The sequence below is a fragment of the Mesoplodon densirostris genome, chromosome 2 (genome assembly GCF_025265405.1).
Source record: "Mesoplodon densirostris isolate mMesDen1 chromosome 2, mMesDen1 primary haplotype, whole genome shotgun sequence".
NCBI classification, from domain to species: Eukaryota; Metazoa; Chordata; class Mammalia; order Artiodactyla; family Ziphiidae; genus Mesoplodon; species Mesoplodon densirostris.
Window position 1 is genome coordinate 169,820,563 of NC_082662.1, and position 18,598 is coordinate 169,839,160.

Genomic DNA, 18,598 nt, shown 5'->3' on the forward strand with positions numbered 1-18,598 from the left:
AATCCAGTTATCTAGAGAAGGCATTATGGAAGGGGTGTAGATGCTGAGGCTGCTCCTCATTGCTTCACTTTTTAAGCCTTACAATAAGAGCAACCTTTTCAGTCACAAACAGGCTCAGTGAGTGGGAGGGGATCCCTGGAGAAGGGGTGTATGTGGCACAAAACCATAGACCCAGTATCTATTTTTTTTTTTTTTACTTATTTATTTGGTTGCCCTGGGTCTTAGTTGCGGCATGTGGCCTCCTTAGTTGTGACATGCAGGCGCCTTAGTTGTGGCATGCGAACTCTTAGTTGCGGCATGCATGTGGGATCTAGTTCTCCAAACAGGAATCAAACTGGGGCCCCCTGCATTGGGAGCGTGGAATCTTAACCACTGCACCACCAGGGAAGTCCCTACCAGTATCTTAAACTGATAACAAACGACTTGGTTTAAATTTCAACGAAGTCTTCACACCACATTTCATCTTGAGTGTTGAAGTTGGATAAGTTCACAATTAGATATGAAAAGCAGGAGCACATCTTTTCAGTCCATCTCTTATCAGTTCATGGTTGCTTGCAGACAATGAAAAAAATATATTTATATAGATGAACCACTAGCTTAGATAATGGCTGATCCACGGCATTTGCATGTCCATGCTTGAATCAGATCTGTAACACATCCAATCCAACTGTGCAGAAATCTGTTATTCAAGTGGTTGGGAAGTCTATCTGAAACTAGATAATTGTTCCACATGTAAGTAGGGTCTACCTATTTATGCTTTGCAGCAGGAATATTTCCAGCCAGTTTGATTTTCCAGCACCACCTCAAAATAGAAGGTAGAAAAAAATCCTTCTGCTTCGTGCCCCTACCTGAGGTGGAGACAGTGATCATTCAACAAACATTTATCAAGTACCTTCTCTACATCAGGCCCTGCAGCTGCAGATAGGAATGAGGCATTATTATTCCCTGCCTCAAAGAGAAGGAGACAAAGGGAGCAGATTACAACAGATGTGTAGTGAGTGGTGTTTAGTAAATGTTTGATGAATGAATGGAAGAAATAAAGAATAAGCTATCATAACACAGGGAAGTGCCGATGCTAACAGCTGTACACAGGAAAATAAGAAGACTGTGGGGTGGGCAGGGGTCAAGATGGGCTTTTTCTGCTTCCTATCAACCTAGAATCACAAGCTGTGCTATTTGCATTTTGCTCCTCCAGATTCTGTGACCTATTAGTAGTAGCAGAGGGCAGCAAGACTCTGTGTGTGTCTTTTTTTTTAATCTTTTTTTTTAAGATTAAGGAATTCATCGCGAATAAATATTTCTGTGTAAGGTAAGGTATTAGGTGGCTGGGAGAGGGTGGGGTCGTTCATAGAAATGCCACAGCTGTTCACATACCTAAGGGCAGACACAGCACCTGCCAGCTTCATGGGCATGGGATCTGGGATGCCACCAGTTAGTGAGGCAACTCCTTTCTCTCTCCCTGGCTTTCATCCAGAGCTGTAGTTTCTCTGATCTCCACACCTGTTCTGCACTCCCCACCTCCCTAGAAATCTTTTGCTCATTTCTGGTTTCTCTTATACATGCTTCACTAGCCCCAAGTTTACTACATGATCCTTTTGCTCATTCCTGTAATAAGGCTTTCAAAGTCCCGTGAGAAGAATCCAACAGACTGCCTCATATTTTCATGCCAGGTCATTAGCTAGCCTGTGGATTAGCTGTCTTTGGGAGCCTCGTCCATCTTGGTCTAATTAGCTGTGTGCCCAGCATGGCCCTTTGATAACCCAGCATTTCTAATCAGGAACAGGCAGGCAGATTCACTTAGAAGGGGATGTGGCCTGGGAACAGGCACCTCTTATATAGTATTACACTCCTGATTGTGGGCATAGCCAAGCTAGGTGTCATTAGACCTCAGAGTTTCTCAAGATAGAGCAAAGAGAAACTGCTCAAACCCCTCCACCCTTGGTGCTCCCACCAGGAGATCAGAGTAGCCTCAGCATAGGAAGGAAGGGTATCTGGGTACCTAAGAATCTTATTCTAGAAGCAACTATTTATTGAGTACCTGCTTTGTGTAAGGCAGATTCTTAGATCCGCTAAGTCTTGGATCTTTTTGGTGTGAGAGGCTAAGGGGTTGAGAGCTACTTTTTTTTTTTTTTTCACGCCCCGCCCCTCCCTCCCACCCGAGAGCTACTTTTTTAAGAAAGCATATCTTTTGGAGTGCTTAACTCTGCTTTATCTAATAGATCTTCATAAGAACACTGTGGAGAAGTGTATTAGAATGCTTGCTATTTTACAGAGCTCAAAACTGAGGCTCAGAGAGTTTCAGTTACTTGCCTAAGGACACACAGCTATGGGAAATGGAGGAGACTATAAGACCCTCAACTCTAACTGAGCTGTGTCTCCCTCCCTCCCTCCTTGGCAGCAGCTGAAAGAAGGGTACAGCCTATTCTTGATGCACTTTCGGGTCTCCCGCTAGAGTGGGGGGCAGGGATAGTCTTCATCATCTTGTGTTTAGTAGCTGCTACAGGCCTGATGCACAGCTCCCACTCAATAGTCCAATACCTAAGGAATGAGTGAATCATCTACTGCCTTACCCAGATCAGGCGGAAGATGAGGGAAACAAGTGAAGAAGGGGTCAGAGGGTCCAGGGCAGAGGTGAAAGGCAGTAGGAGGCTGCTTCTTTGTCTGTGGCCTTGGTCTGTGCTGGACAGGAGAGGGTGTGGTGACCTCCCTTAGAGACACGCCTTGACCTCAGCCATGGCTCAGGCTAATGCTGTTTTGGGACCTTTAGAACTAAGATTTCAAGCAAGAAGTGTAGGAGAAGGGGAAGACTGATGGAGACCTCCATCATCACCCCCTCCACTGCCTGCTCGCAGCAGCCAAGCATGGCGGTGGGAAGTACTTCCTTCTGTCTGGGAAATATGGGAAATAGGAGGGGGCAGCTTTCCTGATGGTGCTGATTCCTTGGTCCTTTTGCATAATGATTTGATTGCTTGATTCACCTGTCTATTTTTTTTTTAATTTAAAAACATGTAAGATTGCCACAACATTGTAAATCAACTATACTTCAATAAAAACATATTAAAAAATAAATAAAAACATGTATAGATCCATTCTGTGTGGGGCTAAAACCCAAGGCTAGAAAAATAAATACCTCAGGGTCCTTCCCTTCAAGAGCTCACTATCTAGGAAAGAACAGGAAAGATAGTAAGATTGAAGATTTTTACAGTGCAGCCAATAACAGAGTTATATATGATGGGGAGAGGGGACACAGAATTATTCCATGAAGTTCTTTTTTTTTTTTTTTTTTTTTTTTGCGGTATGCGGGCCTCTCACTGTTGTGGCCTCTCCAGTTGCGGAGCACAGGCTCCAGACGCGCAGGCTCAGCGGCCATGGCTCACGGGCCCAGCCGCTCCGCAGCATGTGGGATCTTCCCGGACCGGGGCACGAACCCATGTCCCCTGCATCGGCAGGCGGACTCTCAACCACTGCGCCACCAGGGAAGCCCTCCATGAAGTTCTTGAGTGATGAATGATTTCATATTTTACCCAGAGAGTATATCATATGTCAGGCACTGTGCTTGGCACTAGGATGGGGGCCCATAACATCCTTATCAAAGGCTGTAGCTGTCCATAGCTATTTTTAAAAAGTATTTATTAAGTTATAATTGATATACAGTCCAATAACGCACATATCTATCATTTCATAATTTGATAAGTTTTCCCTGGTGTATACGTTTCCTTACAATTAAGATAGTGAATGTCTCCATCACCTCCAAAAGTTTCCTCATGCCCCTTTGTGTTCCCTGTCTCCCATTCCTCCCCACAGCCCCCCATTTTTAGACAGCCACCAGTCTGCTTTCTGTTATTATAGATTAATTTTTGTTTTCTAGAATTTTCTATAAAAGGAATTATGCAATAGATATTCTTTTCAGTCTAGCTTCTTTCACTCAGCATAATTATGTTGAGACTCATCCATGTTTTATGTATATCAATAGTTCATTTCTTTTTGTTGATGAATAGTATTCCACTGTATAGACATATCACAATTTGTCTATTCATTCACATGTTGATGAACATTTGGGTTGTTTCCTGTTTATGACTAATTCAAATAAAGCAGCTATGAACGTTGGCGTACATATCTTTGTATAGACATATGCTTTCATTTCTCTACAGTAAATACCTAAGAGTGGAATGCTTGGGTCATATGACAGGTATATGTTTAACTTTTTAAGAAACTGTCAAACTGTTTTCCAAAGTGGTTATGTCATTTTATATTCCTACTAGCAGTGTATGAGAGCTCCATTCCCCCATATTTTTACCAAGTAAGTTTTTACGTTTTTAACCATTCTAATAGGTGTGTAATGGTGTTTAATTGTGGTTTAACTTGCACTTCCCTACTGCCTAATGATGTTGAGCATCTTTTCATATGCATGTTTGCCACTCCTATACCTTCTTTGATGAAGTGTCTGCTCAAATCTTCTGCCCGTTTGTTTTTAATTGTGTTCTCTTATTATTGAGTTTTAAGAGTTCTCTTTCTAGATACAAGTCCTTTATCAAATATGCACTTTGCATACATTTTCTTCTAGTCTGTAACTTGTCTTTTCATTCTTTTCAGAAGAGCAGAAGTTTTAAATTTTAATATAGTCCAACCTGCCAAAATTTTTTTTGTGGATCATGCTTTCAGTATTGTATCTAAGAAATAATTGCTTAACTGAAGATCCCAAAGATATTCTCTTATGTTTTCTTATAGAAGTTTTATGGGTTTAGCTTTTACAGTTAGATCTATGAGCCATTTTGATTTAATTTTTTATATGTGGTGCAAGATATGGATTGAAGTTCTTGGGGTTTTTTTTGCATATGGGTATCCAATTGTTACAGCACTACTTGTCAAAAAGATTCTTTTCTCCACTTTTCTGCACCTGTGTCAAAAATCAATTGTCCAATGACCACCCAGAGGGGTGGGATAGGGAGGGTGGGAGGGAGATGCAAGAGAGAGGAGATATGGGGATATATGTATATGTATAGCTGATTTACTTTGTTAGAAAGCAGAAACTAACACACCACTGTAAAGCAATTATACTCCAATAAAGATCTTAAAAAAAAAAATCAACTGTCCATATGTATGTATGTTGGCCTATTTCTGGACTCATATTCTGTCACATTGATCTATTTGTTTAAATTTATATTAATACCACATGCTCCTGATTATTGTAACTTTATGATAAGTCTTGAAATCAAATAGTCCTTCCACTTTGTTCTTTTTCAAAGCTGTTTTGGCTCTTCTAGATCCTTTGCAGTTTCCAGTGAAATTTAGAATAAGCTTGTCAACTTCTACAAAAATACAAACTTGCTGGGTTACTGATTTTGATTGCACTGGCTCTATAGATCAATTTGGAAAGAATTGACATCTTAACAATATTGAGTCCTCCAATTCATGAACATGGTATATCTCTCCGTTTATTTAGGTCTTCTTTAATGTTTTTCAGTAGTGTCTTATAGTTTTTACTCTATGGTTTTATACATCTTTTTTTCATGTTTATCCCTATATATTTTATAGTTTATTTATGTATGTATTTATTTATTTATTTATTTTTGGCTGTGTTGGGTCTTAATTTCTGTGTGAGGGCTTTCTCTAGTTGTGGCAAGCGGGGGCCACTCTTCATCGCAGCGCACGGGCCTCTCACTATCGTGGCCTCTCTTGTTGCGGGGTACAGGCTCCGGATGCACAGGCTCAGTAGTTGTGGCTCACGGGCCTAGTTGCCCCGTGGCATGTGGGATCTTCCCAGACCAGGGCTCGAACCCATGTCCCCTGCATTAGCAGGCAGATTCTCAACCACTGTGCCACCAGGGAAGCCCTAGTTTTTGATGATATTATAAATATTATTTTTTAAGTTTTGATTTCTGATTGTTCATTGCTAATATGTGGAAACCAATTGACTATGGTATATTGGTCTTGAATCCAGCAACCTGTTGCTATGGGCTGAATAGTGTACCCCAAAATTTACATGTTGAAGTTTTAATTTGTTCTAATTCCCAGTACCTTAGAATGTGACTGTATTTTGAGATAGGGTCCTTAAAGAGGTAATTTAGTTAAAATTAGGTGGGTCCTAATCCAATATTACTGATGTTCTTACAAGAGGAGGAAATTAGAACACAGACAGACAGAGAGAAGACCATGTGAAGACATAGGGGGAAGATGGCCATCTAAAAGCCAAGGAGAGAGGCCTTATAAGAAACCAAACTGACCAACACCTTTGTCTCAGACTTCTTGCCACCAGAATTGTGAGAAAATAAATTACTACTGTCTAAGCCACTCAGTCTATGGTACTTTGTTACAGCAGCCCTTGCAACGAATACACTTGTTAAACTCACTTATTAGTTCTAGTAGCTTCTTTGTAGACTCCATAGGATAGTCTACATAGGCAATCATATTATCAATAAATACAGTTTTACTTCTTCCTTTCCAATCTGGATGTCTTTTATTTCTTTTTCTCGTCTAGTTGCTCTGACTAGGACTTCCAGTACAATATTGAATAGATGTGGCAAATTGCTTACCACTTTGTGTTTTAATTTCTTCATCTATAAAATGGGGATAATAATAGTATGCATCTCATACAGTTGTTATAAGGACTGAAATGTGTAAATATTTATAATGTGCTTAGAACAGTGCCTGGATAATAAGTGCTATATAACTTTTTTCTTTGTTCATTTAAAATCATGGAAGGCTACCAGATTCTGCTTCAAGATGCAAGCCAACCATGCTGGCTTCCAGATATGGCTTTTGCTCCATCTTTTCCCTAATCCCTGCCGTCCTTGGTAGCACAGTTAGAATTTTAGACTGGTAGAACTATCATTTAGTTCTACTGCCAGCCCAAGGCAGGAATCCCTTCAGCATGCCACACCTGACCATTTGCTGGCTGTGTTCTGAGCAAGAACTCTTCAGGCTGATTGAACATTCAGGAAGCCTGAATTTCTCAATTCTTCGGAATGCCAATGATGTCTGGCTGTGAGGTGACAGTGAGAGTTCCCAGAGGCTGGAAAGCTAAGATTCTGTGTTCACTGTATGCACTGCTAGGTCCTCCAGTTGTTTCCACCATGACACCTGGCATGGGTGTTTGCATCTCCTATGATAGAAATAAGCTCTATGGAGAGGGTCTCCTGGGAACTGGCAGCTCCTGTTTCTTGCCCCTGGGGAAGCAAATTAGGGGCAAGGGTAGGGCTGGCTTCTCTGCCTTAGCAACTGCCCAGATCCTGAGTCAACACCTGAATAAACTCTGGGCTCTTTTTATTTAGCCCCACTGGGGATGGGATAGGAACCAGGCTCAGTCTTTTCAACATGGCATGTTAAAAAAACAAGTAGGACTCAAAAGTGTCTCATTCCTGGGAATTCTTAGCTAGAAGATCTCAGTTTCAGATTTAACATGAGTCTTTTTCTGATGCAGCAGCAGGCTGCTTTTCTCACTTAAAGAGTATTGTTACATAAACACGCAAGAGATGGGTTTGCCACAAGCAAAGTCAAAATTTCCATCTAAATTTTAGCTAATAAGACTATTAGGACTGATTCAGGCTTTAGAGTTTTACATTTCCTGAGCCTAGCAGCTGTGTTTTCCCTCTTTCCACTAATTCTGTAGTGTAGAATTTAGGGAATTATGGAAAACACACTTGCAGCACCAGAGCTTAAATGGGGTAAGATCTCTGCCCAGTAGTAATTGCTGATGGTGGGGGGAAATGTCTCTTGAAAATCATCCAGCTGCAGGAGACTGAGCAAGGGGTCTCAGGCCTTCTTAGTCCCAGGACTATCCTTTATCTTAAAATAACTTTGAGAATTGAGTGCAAAAATATGCCAATGTCACATTTGCTGTGTGCATTTAGTAATAGAAAAATGTGCAGTGCAAAGGCGTGTTTATACAACTAGCAATTGCACTGCAAAACCATCAACAGCTCACAGCCCAACCAGTCTTCCAAAACACAAGTGTGAAGCATTTAAAATCTGCAACTCTGCAACGAGGTGCCCACAAAGTACCTTCTTCGAATTTGCATATTTGTGTACAAGAACACAAACCGTTTATATAAGGCTTTAGCTCGTTTTAAATGTTAAAAAAAGTCCCCATGATTTGCTTTGCTTAAAATGCACGCTCAAACTTTATTAAAAACATTTTTCAAAAAAAGTTTCATAAAGCTAGCCGTCAGCGAGGCTCACTGGAGGGTGTGGAAAATGGATCGTATATCTTTAACCCGCAGAAGTTAAAAGGTTTTTTTTTTTTTTTTTTTTTTTTTTTGGTTGTTAGCTAACAATGGAAACTTTTTTTTTTAAGTGTTTCCCTCCCTCGGTCTTGCCAAGCAATAGAAAAAAAAGAAGAAAAGAAAAACTTGTTCCGCTGAGTTCAACCCCAGACAGGCTCACAACTTCCTTCCTGCTTTCCTCCCCCAAGCCCCCGCCTTTCTCCCTCCTCCCTCCTCCACCCCAACCACCCCCGCCCCAACTTTTTTTTTTTTTTTTTTAATCGTACATTGAACAAACACTGAAGTAGCCGGGAGCAGACACTGACAGGGGTAGTATCTCCACAGCCCACAAGGGCGTGCAGGGCCGGCCGGCGTCGCCACCGCCCGGATCTCCCGCCCCGGCCGAGGAGCTTTCCCTCTTTTTTCCCATTCCCCCCCCCCTTTTTTTTTTTGTCTTCCAAAAGAAGTGAGGAAAACATTTCCGAGCTTTTTTACTTTTAAAGCCATCTTTCTCCTTCGAGGTCTGCGTTCCCGGGCCATGTAGTCTGCACAGGACGCGGGAATCTTGAGCAACTGCAGGTAAGTTTGGCGGCTTTTTAATGGCTCTCGCCTCCGAACCCTCTTTCCCCTCTCTCTCTGCTCTGGAGCGAATCTGAGGGTTCCGGGTTCTGAAAAGGCGCAGGGAGGTGGGCCCGGGAGACGGGCAAGGGGGTTTGATTGGGGAGGGTGGCGTGGAGAGGAGGGAGAGGCGAGTTTTCGGCGTTTCCCGTGCTCGCCTTCCGGGCCGCTGACTCCCCGCCGCCTACCTCGGCGCGCTGCAGGCGTCCATGGGCTCCGGCCGCCGGGAAGCCGGCTTGGCGCCGGGCGAGGCTGCCCAGGATGCGGAGAAGCCCTGCACTCGGCCGCGCCGCCTCCGGGCTTAGAGCGGGGCCCCGGGAGGTTTGCAGAGCCCGGGCTTCCGCCCGGCTGCAGCCATGCCCACCCTGGAGTCCTTCCGAGTGGGCAAGGGTCCCGGAGCCCGCAGAGGCAGCCGAGTCCTCCGGTACAGGGTGTGCGGAGTGCGGACTCGCTGTCCGCGCGCGTACACACACACACACACACACACACACCCCTACGCGGGGGGCGACGGGGGGGGGGCGGCGTGTATTGGTTCCGGTACAGGGGACGAGAAGCGCCTCGGCCCCGGGCGCGCGCAGACGCACCCACACTCACAATACACACTTGTTTGGGGACTGACGACAAAGCCAGTGCTGAAAAATGCCTAGGCTGCGGCCCCGCCGCGCGCCCAGGCCGTCGTAGGCCGAGGGACACAGCACCAAGGCCAGGGTCAGGAAGGTAAAAGGCAGGCACGCAGGGGTCTTCCTAGACCCGGGCTCAGGCAGCGACCGGGGAAGGCAGGTCCAGCTCAGGTTCCCTCCGAGTCGGTCCCTGATGGCCAGAGAGGGTGGAGCGAGGAGATCCTGAAGCCCAAGGTGGGGGAGCGGGGAGCTGCCCTATTATACCCGATGTAACCAGTGTTTGCAAAGCCGAGGGGACCCAGAGACGGTGGAGGGGTGTCCTCACTCTCGGAGAGCTCGGAATCTGCCGCGCCCCGCACATAGCCCGCTTAGCAATCAAGTGGTTGTACGGTCCCCCGCCCGTCAGCGCGGCTCTGGAGGCAACTCTTAGAATTTGGAATGTGAAGGGACCTTCAAGCGCATCACAGTCTGGGGCGAAGGGTGGGAGCGCCCTCGGAAAACACACCCACAACCTAGCTGGCGACCGAGGGCCCCTGGGGTTGGTGTCCTCGCCGTGCCGCACAGTCCCTGTAGATAAGATGTCCAGTGGCACCGATCCCCGACAGATTGGGGGATCCCAATCCCAGTCCTAGTCCCCTAGCCGTCCCCCGCACCCGCCCTCTGGGGTCCTGACTTTTCTCCTTGTGTCTCCACAGCGGCGCTGTTGTTTACGGAACTCGGCGGGGGCTGAGCCCGCGGTCTTGCCCCCCGCCCAACGCCCAGGCCATGCCACCCCATCCGCGCGCGGAGCCGCGGACGCCGGGCCTCTGGGGCTGAGCCGGGAGCCGAGAGCCGCGGGAGGCGGAGGCGCCGGCGGCGGAGCCGGAACAGGAGCGGCGGCGGCGGGCAGCGCGGCGGACCCAGTACTATGGCTATGTACTGCTATGCCCTCAACAGCCTGGTGATCATGAATAGCGCCAACCAGGTGAAGAGCGGCGGCGGCCCTCGGCCCAGCAGCAGCGAGACGCCCCCGCCGCCGAGGAGGGCCGTGTTGAGCCCCGGCAGCGTTTTCAGCCCCGGGAGTGGCTCCTCTTTCCTCTTCCCCCCAGCCGAGTCGTTGTCGCCGGAGGAGCCCGGGAGCCCCCCGGGCTGGCGGAGTGGCCGGCGCAGGCTGAATAGTAGCAGCGGCAGCGGCAGCAGCGTGGGCAGCCCGAGTTGGGCGGGTCGCCTAAGAGGCGACGGGCAGCAGGTGGTGACCACCGGTACCCTCTCCCCTCCGGGGCCGGAGGAGGCCAAAAGGAAGCTTCGAATCCTACAGCGCGAGCTGCAGAACGTGCAGGTGAACCAGAAAGTGGGCATGTTCGAGGCGCACATCCAGGCGCAGAGCTCCGCCACTCAAGCGCCCCGCAGCCCGCGTTTGGGCAGGGCTCGATCGCCCTCCCCGTGCCCCTTCCGCAGCACCAGTCAGCCCCCAGGAAGGGTCCTGGCTCAGAGTGAGGGGCGGAGGACAAAGTCCTGGGGGGAACAATGTCCGGAGACTTCAGAGGCCAACTCCGGGAGAAGAGGAGGGACGCCCAGCCAACGCCTCTCGAAGGACAAAGAGAGAGTAGCACCGTTCCCCGGCCCTGATGCCCCGGCAGGATCAGCGGCTCAGGGTCCAGGCGCTTCGGTGAAAATGAGGGAGCCGGTCCCGGCCGGACCCCATTGTGGCTCACCCATTGCTATGGAAGTTGACAAGAGGGTTTCTTCTCCTTTGGGAACTCAGAATTACCAAGCTCCCCCGTTGGGGCTGGTCGGAGGGAACTTAACGATGGCCACAGAAGTGGCAGCGAGGGCCACATCCACTGGGCCACACCATCCACAGAACCCTGCCCTCACTGAGCTGTCTGAGAGGGCCCGCGAGCTTGGGGGTGTGTACCCTCGGGAGGCCCTGGCCAAGAGTCAGGGGCAGTCTTTGGGCAGTGAGACAAGTCCGGCCCCAGAGAGGGGCGGGCCCCGCAGTGGAGAGCCCCCTGGGAAGGTGGGGAGAGGAAATCTGCCCGGTGGCATGCCGGGCTCCGGGGCGCCTGAAGCGGACAAAAAGCCAGAGGAGAGGACTGTGAACGCGCAAAGCCCGGCGGACTCCTCTGAGGCCCCGAGCTGCTTCAGGCAGCCCGGAGACCGGGGCTCAGTAGGCTCCGAGGGGCCCCAGAGTGGGGCCCTAGTGGCCAGGGAGGCACGGCCACGCTCCAACAGAGTGGATGAAGGGTCTGCGTCGCTGGGCTTGCTTGGGGGCAGCAGCTCAGCACAGCCAGGCCCCGGGGAGGTGGAGGCGGGGATTCCCTCTGGCGGAATGCTGGAGCCTTTGCCGTGTTGGGAAGCAAAAGATCCGAAAGAACCTCAGTGCCTTCCTGGGGACAGGGTGGGTGTGCAGCCTGGGAGCTCCAGGGTTTGCCTGGGCTCCATGGAAGAAGCGGGTCTGGCCTGGACGTGTGTCACAGGGGTACAATCCGAGGGGACTTGGGGAAGCAAGCCTCAGGGCAGAGATGCCCACCCCAGCCCAGAGCAGCTCTCCCCAGATCAGAAGGACAAGACTTCCCGGGGAGAGGCCTGCAGCCGAAGCAATATCCCTGCCGTCATCATTACAGACATGGGTGCCCAGGAGGATGGTGCCTTGGAGGAGGCGCAGGGAAGCCCTCGGGGCGGCCTGCCGCTGAGGAAACTGTCCTCTTCCTCTGCGTCTTCCACTGGCTTCTCCTCCTCCTATGAGGACTCGGAGGAGGACATCTCCAGTGACCCCGAGCGCTGCCTGGACCCCAACTCTGCCTTCCTGCATACCCTGGACCAGCAGAAGCCCAGAGTGGTAGGTCTTGCCCTGAGATTTTTCTAGAACTTGTGCTGCTTTCATGCCCACGTGTCCCTTTTTCTTACCTTCTACTGAGTCAGAAAGACTCTGACCAGGGCCCTGGGGCAGTCACAACTTATAATTCTCTCCAGGTGTGTTTGCTGGGGAGGTACCTAGGCACTGGCCATGCACTTTGTAGCTTGCACAGGGAACCGGAGTCATTTCTGTTGTTATTTCCATGTACATCTTAAAAGACATTTTTTAAGGTACCTCTGGCAGGTCACCACTCATTTTTGGGGAAGATAATATTCATGAGTGTGACCAAAAGCTTCCTGGTGAATCTCCAAAGATAGTGAACAGAGCTGCTGAGTGTATGTAGCTTTTGTCTGATCAGGTGAAACACTTAATTCTGTGATTCATTTAGGCGGAGGAGAACTGACAAGGATGTCATGGAATTAACTCAGGCTCTACTAATAGGCTAGGAAAATGAGTGACGTGATTCTGGAACAGGGCCCTGAAACCTGCAGTTGTGGCATTGGCCGGTCTTTTGGGTGGACAACCACCTAGCCTCAGTAAATTGTCAGGACATTGCAATATTTGTGGGGCCAGCAGAAGATACAGTTTGATGTATGAATTAAAATGAAAACTAGGCTTTGAGCTAAGCAGATAGTTTCTTTAATAACAATATTATATTACATTAGGTTGAATTGCATCTGGGTGATATCCCTAGGGTAGATACGTCCTCATGGATATGCTCGTTGGCTGGTACAGGTACATTTCAAGTACGTTTTCAAGTGCATCTGTTGTGATTCAGCACACTGACATCTTGTTCTGGCTATGGCGGTAGACAGGGGTTTATTTCTGTACACAGTTCATCTCAGTCCTAGGCTGTTTTCGCTCTTGGGAGGATCAGAGCATCGTATGAAAGATGTAAGAGTTGAAGCTAGCGCTTCTGAAAAGGTCTGGACTTTCTCTTAGCTTTTCCAGAGTCTGGGGAATTTCCTAGTTCGGCGTGTAAGGGGTTCTTGTGCTACCTTGGGCGAAAGTCTGCATTTTATTGTAGTAGGTAGTCTTCCGATTTAGTCTTGAATATCAAGTACTATTCGCTGTACCTCAATAACTTAAACCACAGCAACTGAGAACTTTATATTTCTACTCTACATGCTGCTCTAAGTTATTCTGGACTCCAAAGCGTGTGTCTGTCATACTCCCACTTCAGAAATCACAGTCTGAATCTTTGTAGACCAGGCATTTCTTTTCATGAGACGCTGCTTTCTGCTGATGATGGGGAGGCAAATATGTATGCAGAATCCGGCCCCAATCAGCCTGGCATTTTGTGGCCAGCACAGGGCATCTGGCACGGGCACACCACCTTTAGAGGAGGGGTGGTCCACCTGGAAGAGGATGGATGGTGGTGAAAGGCAGGTGGAAAATGCTTCTCACTGAAGGTATGGCTCAGGTTTCTCTGCCTTCTTGCCCACAATTAAAGGTCTATGAGATGGTCCCCTGTTCCACTCCTCCCTTTGGCTTTTTATACCCTGGAGCGTAGCCAGCATAGCCAAGTTGTTTTAACTTGTTCTCCAACTTTCCATTTGCCCTTTCTAGTGGTGGATTAGCAGCTCCTATTGGCTGGCTCTCAAAGTATTTTGTGTGTCCCGATGTTTGAAAAGGGCTCTTGTCTGGAAGTGAGTTAAAGGGGAGATAAATAATGATAGATGACAATATTTTTTTTTTCATTTGCCAGAGGGATGCCAGCTGAGAAACCAGAGGGTTGAGTGGTGTCAAGGTAGCGAACGGGTCCAGAGGTAGAAATGAGGCCTGCCTGTGGTCCAGCCTACCTCCCTTCTTTAAACAAGGTTTCAGACACCCACAGAGAAGGGCCAGGGAAAAAGCCCCTGCCAGCCTCCCTCTCTGGTCATGTGCGGCTGATAGGGGGTGTCTGTGGGGGGAAGGGTGGGTAACCAACTGGAAATTATGGGATCCTAGGGACTTTTGAGCTTTTGGTTGACTGCTTGCACGATACACTCAGTTTTCTTTTTCACGTACAGATTGTTGTGGCGGAGCCTTATCTGTGACACCAAAACATCTGCTCCTTGAGTCAAAAATCACTTGATTACCTGAGATTGATATTTTGTCTACAGAAGGCCAGACAACTTGATTGACGGGGCCTTTTGGCTTGGCTGTTCAGTGTTTTATAGATAGAACCCCAGCCGGCGCTGTTTGAGGCTCTACAGTATCAATACTCGGTCCTCTCCTCGGACTGTGCTGCTTCTGTCTACACTGCTGCACCGCACTCAGGGGCCCCCGTCCTCACCCGTGCGCACCCTCATACATACACTCCCAGCATCCCACTCACACACACAGGTTGGAAACTGCACGTTCAGCCTTCTGGTCACACAACCAACCCCTGACCTTCAGACCCATACTGAGAACACTTTTTTTTGTGCTGCTGTGTCTTTGAGCAGAGTTAGACCTTTCATGCCTCGTGTGCGCGGGCGGTTCTTCGCTTCTGCGGAGGGATGACTGTGTGACAAGGTACTCAGGCAGAGGTGACAGCCCCGCAAAGCCTGGAGCCTGGATGCTGGGTTAGCTCTCCTGCTGTGTGGCCTCCCTGCCTGCTCATCACTGTGAGAAGTCCCAGCGCCAGTGTAGGGGAATTCGAAGATGTCCCTGTAGTTAAAAACAAAGTGAAAAGCAGGTTGTTTGGAAGTGCACTCTGAAACTTATTGAGCCATTTAGATTATGCAAATTAGCAGAGGCCTTTTTACTGAAAGGGAATGTGGTGAGAAGCGCCTCTGCTCATTTGCTTCCATGGGTAGGAGCTGTATGCAAAGTGCTTCAGGCCTTTCCTACAGTTCAGGCTTCAGACATGCCTGTCTCTGAAATAGTGTTCCGAGTTTTTGCTCCTCTCTGTCTGTTTGTAAAGGAGCAGGCGCTTGAAATTTGCTCACAAGTAGTTGTATCACGCGCTTTGCATTCAATGGCTTAAATTCAGGCGTGTTCACATTTACGGTTTTCTGAGATCTGAACAGAAGTGAATTGCACGGAGGAAGAAGGGTGTTCTCTCTCGTTCTTTAAGACAACTAGAAATGAATCAACAGTTCTTGACCTCCCTGTGTTATTCCATTTAAAAGTAACCGGGCCATTGAAACACCAGGTTTAAAGTGCTAAATTAAACTAAGCATGCATCTTCCAAAAATAGATTCTCTTGATTTATTCCAAAATTGTACTATCAATCATGTGTACAAAAACCAAAACAAAATGCTGGTCTAGTTACCTGGGGGACATTTAAGGAATTATAATACAAAATCCTTGCCTTCTTGGTGCTTACTATTTTTTCAGGGCCGTTGGAATTTTGTTTCCTTTAGTTTTTTGTGTGTTGACTAGTTTTGTTGCCTTTTTTAAAGTAAAGAACTAACCAATATATATGGTAAAAAAATTCGAGCAGTTTAAAATGGTTTTATGTGGTTTTTAAAAGTGTGACATTTTTATTTGAGGGTAAACCCAATTAAAATTTAAAAGCCTTAGAGGGATACTTACTTAAAAAAAAAATATGGTGGTAAGTACTTTTAAGTGGGAAATTCTTATCTGGAAGAGAATATGGAAGGCCCAGATTTATGGGGTCACGAGTTCGGGTTGCATATGCTGTTTTCTTAAGATGGGGCACCCTTCCCCCTCAGGTGTGCAGCCAGGATCTCTCTGGAAAGGCTTCAGGACTTTTCAGATCTGGGAGGACCCCTAGTCATTTATGTGAGGTTCTGCGTGTTACCCTGATCTGTTTAAGAAGGAGGAAACCAAGACTCAGAGGGGCAAAGGGACCCAAGGGCTGCAGCTCTGGCTCAGATTCCTCCTTTTAAAATATGCCTTCTGTGTGAGGACGAGCTCATGGGGGCCTGTAGAGTTCTAACTCTCTGTGACTATGTAATTCCAGACATTTGATTCAAAACCTGCTGTATGTGAAGTACGTATCAGGGTGTCTGGAAATGTGACAAGATTTCTTTGGTGTGGACCTTGGGCAGCCAAGGCCGAAACTGGGCACATTTAATTGTGTGCTTTTCCTTAAGATCCATTAATTATCTGCCTCTCATCTCTCTTAACTGGAAGAATGGTTCTTTGTAATTTCACATTGAAAAAGTATCATCAAAATAAATCAGTACAATACCCAAGATTCTCGTTAATGGTTAGACTGATTGATAGTAGAGGCTGTGCTGGTAGGATGCCAGCACATTAACCTGACAAGTGAAAAATGCATTGTTCTCTGAGGGCTTCAGCCTCCTCAGATAGTTAAGTTTGGAAACTGAGGCTTTGCCTCTGCAGAGCCAAAACGTCACTTCAAAGACCTCATTTTATCAAAGATAAAAGTAATTCATCCAGCTTGAATCCTTTCAAATAAAGGTGGGGTGTAGAGAAAAAGAGAGATTGGTGTTTAGGCATCACAAAAACACAGCTCAAGATTTACCAGGCTTTTAGGTTTAACAAGAAAAAACATATTAAACTGGACGGCTTCTGCTTTTAGAGAAATGTATTTCAGGTGTTACAGAAAGCATTTTCAGAACTTTGCTTTTTAGCGCCAAATTGCTACCAAGCCACTTTTCTGATTTTGTTGGCACATGCCAGTTAAATGTAGTTACAGATTAGATTAGTTCTCTGTAGTTTATTTATATTCCTGGGAGCACTGATAACATTGTTTAGGCTTATTTTATTTTGTCGGGTTTCAACGTAGTTGTCTAAAGGCAGAATTTTAAAATATTTAATAGAAAGAGTTTTATATCTTGGGTGAAAAAACTTTGTAGACTTCAGGTAATCAGTGATTCAGGATTAACTCACGAACTCTTCTAAACTGTGTTGTGGACACACTGTCAGCACGGAAGGGTCTATATATATATATATATTTAAATTTATTTAGGCTGCACCAGGTCTTAGTGGCAGCACTCGGGATCTTCAGGTGCGGCATGCCAACTCTTAGTTGCAGCATGCATGCTGGATCTAGTTCCATGACCAGGGATCGAACCTGGGGCCCCTGCATTGGGAGCGCAGAGTCTTATTCACTGGACCACCAGGGAAGTCCTGGTCTATGGGTTTTGATAAGAGACGAGATCTTGGCATTGTAGGTTATACACATTGTTCCCTCCAGTCCATGACAAATGTGCCTTGCAATGATTTTTTCCTGACTGGGTGGAATTGACATTGTGAATGATGTATTTTTCATGAATTGGGGAGCTCATTGTTCACATAATCACACCAAACCCAACTGTGAACTCTCTTGTAACGTGAAAAGCCAGTTAGAGTGCCAACCTCCATTGTCTCAATGGGCTATTTGGGACTTTGTATGTCCGGTTCTCTTGAGACTGTGTGCCCTCCTGTGGTTGCATACTGTTAGCTTAGTTAACTAAGGACTGTGGTACTACAGATGGCCTCAACAACATGCAAACACTCAGCATTGTAGCATTCCCTCAGACCGATGGGTCCAGTCTGCTAGACTGTGGAGGCCACCCTGGGGGTCTGGAAGAATCGGGTCCAACCTGGTCCCATGATCCTGTAGTCAGACTTGACTTGCTGTAGTTCCGCCATCAACTCTCGTTGTGGTTCCCCCAGACACCTGCTCGTTCATTTTTCCAGGGGTGTATTATTATTTGAAAGACAATTCAGGTCTCCTGCGCTAAAAGACACTATAGATATAAATGTGATCTCATTAGGGAGTTAGGCCTCTGTTCTTAGAATTTAAAAAATAACAATTTTTTTTCTATAACCTACATAAATATCATAATATAAATCTGAGTCTAGGGGAGGCTTTAGAGCTCATTTTCTCCACCATCCACATTTTACAGGTGAGGAAAGCGAGGCCAGAGTGTATTCAATACAGTCATGTTTACATTTTTCTTTTCCCTTAAAAAGCTTCATTAGTGGATGAACTCCTTACTCACCTGGGGAGATCCACCTTGGCTTTAAACATAGGATGTGTTTTTGAAATGTTTGTTAAAGGAATGGATGAATGAATGAATGATAGACAGTAGCTCTGCTGCATTATCTACCCATAAAAGAACTGTCGAGTGATCCGGGAGAGGAGGAACAAAAAAAGGGAAAAAAGAACAATTAAGGCAGGCTCATTGCTTATTCCTGTGAACTTCCTGCCATAGGAGTAGGGGTGCCAGACTGGCGTATAGGAGACCTGGGTGAAATCCCAGTCTGCACGTGGCCTGCAAGCCCTCTGAAAAATGGAGAGAGTAGGCATGACCTCACAGGGTGGGGGATGAGAGTTAAGGGATGCAGCATTCTAAAAGTGCCTCGGATGGCTCCTGGCACATGGTACGGGCTCAATTAATGTTAGTGGAGGTGGAATTAGGAGACATCTTAAG

The 18,598-nt window shown here is 46.9% G+C and overlaps 1 protein-coding gene across 1 annotated transcript in view; it reads left to right on the forward strand.

The window, feature by feature from the left end:
- Nucleotides 1-8,479: 8,479 nt before the first annotated feature.
- The window catches only part of ITPKB (inositol-trisphosphate 3-kinase B), a 99,014-nt gene continuing 88,895 nt past the window's right edge, over nt 8,480-18,598 (forward strand). Inside the window, exons 1-2 of the mRNA XM_060091351.1 lie at nt 8,480-8,780; nt 10,135-12,260. Coding sequence (XP_059947334.1) covers nt 10,347-12,260 — 1,914 coding nt within the window. The 5' untranslated portion in view covers nt 8,480-8,780; nt 10,135-10,346. The remainder of the gene's footprint in view (nt 8,781-10,134; nt 12,261-18,598) is intronic.